The 959-nt window shown below is 75.4% G+C and overlaps 1 protein-coding gene across 1 annotated transcript in view; it reads right to left on the bottom strand.

The window, feature by feature from the left end:
* Nucleotides 1-691: 691 nt before the first annotated feature.
* Nucleotides 692-959, bottom strand: part of LOC101636183 (ATP-binding cassette sub-family A member 2-like) — a gene marked incomplete at its 5' end in the record, with an annotated part of 3,099 nt that continues 2,831 nt past the window's right edge. Inside the window, one exon of the mRNA XM_012734989.1 lies at nt 692-876. Within this exon, the coding sequence (XP_012590443.1) occupies nt 692-876 (185 nt within the window). The remainder of the gene's footprint in view (nt 877-959) is intronic.

Below are 959 nucleotides of genomic sequence, written 5' to 3'. Positions count from 1 at the left end.
GGGGCGGGGCCAGGCCAGAGGGGAGGGGCGGGGCCAGGCCAGAGGGGAGGGACGGGGCCAGCCACAGGGCAGGGGAGGGGCGGGGCCAGGCCAGCGGCACTGGGAGGGCCGGGGCCAGGCCCGAGGCTGGGCACAGAAGAGGTCAAGGCTCCTCTGTAGCTTTCTAATGGCCTCGCTGTCTGGAGACGCCCTGGGGACTGGGGGGGGGGGCCCGCAGGCTTGGCCCCTGGTCACAAGCCAGGAAGCCTTTCCCTCGGGACAGGGCCAGCCTGAGGGCTGCTCGCGGACCCTGGGGCCCCCAGGCGCAGCGGGCGCGCCTCCCCTCGGCCGGCTCTCAGGGCCAGCACTGTGCCCAGCCCTGCTCAGCCCGGCCCAGCCTTCGGGGACACCACCCTCCGCAGCGGCAGTGAATTCCTCACCACCCAGCCCAAGACGTGGCCCTGGCGGTCCCCCTTTCACGCATTCCCCACGCCCCACCCTGGAGTCTGACCGCGGGGCGCTTCCTGGAGCCAGGCCTGGCCCTTCGCAGGCCTGCGGGCGGCACCCTGGGGCACCCGGGCGCCGCGCCCCTAGATCCTGGCCCCACACTGCCTGCTGCCAGCGCGCCTGACCTCGGGGGCTCTGCCCAGTCCTGGCCTCCGCCGGCACCTCCTCCTGTCCCACATCGTGACAGAGTGGCCGGGCCAACAGGCTACCCGGGCCCTGTCGGCGCCAGCCCCGCAGCCTGGAACAGGGCCCGGCGCCCTCCATGGGGGCCGGCGTGGCTGGGGACCCGGGGACCCACCCGGCACTCATGCGGAGAACCGGCTGACCTGGGTCCACCCCTCAGGGGCCCTGGGGGAACCGGCTGACCTGGGTCCACCCCCCTCAGGGGCCCTGGGGGAGCGGCAGGAGGGCAGGTCCAGCCCACCAGGCCCCAGGCCGAGCCAGCAGCTGCCCCCACCCGGTGGGGCCCCCAG

The sequence above is a fragment of the Condylura cristata genome, unplaced genomic scaffold, assembly GCF_000260355.1.
Source record: "Condylura cristata isolate star-nosed mole 26May11 unplaced genomic scaffold, ConCri1.0 scaffold00379, whole genome shotgun sequence".
NCBI lineage: Eukaryota > Metazoa > Chordata > Mammalia > Eulipotyphla > Talpidae > Condylura > Condylura cristata.
Note: the sequence above shows the minus strand (reverse complement) of the source record. Positions and strands in the feature narration are given on the sequence as shown.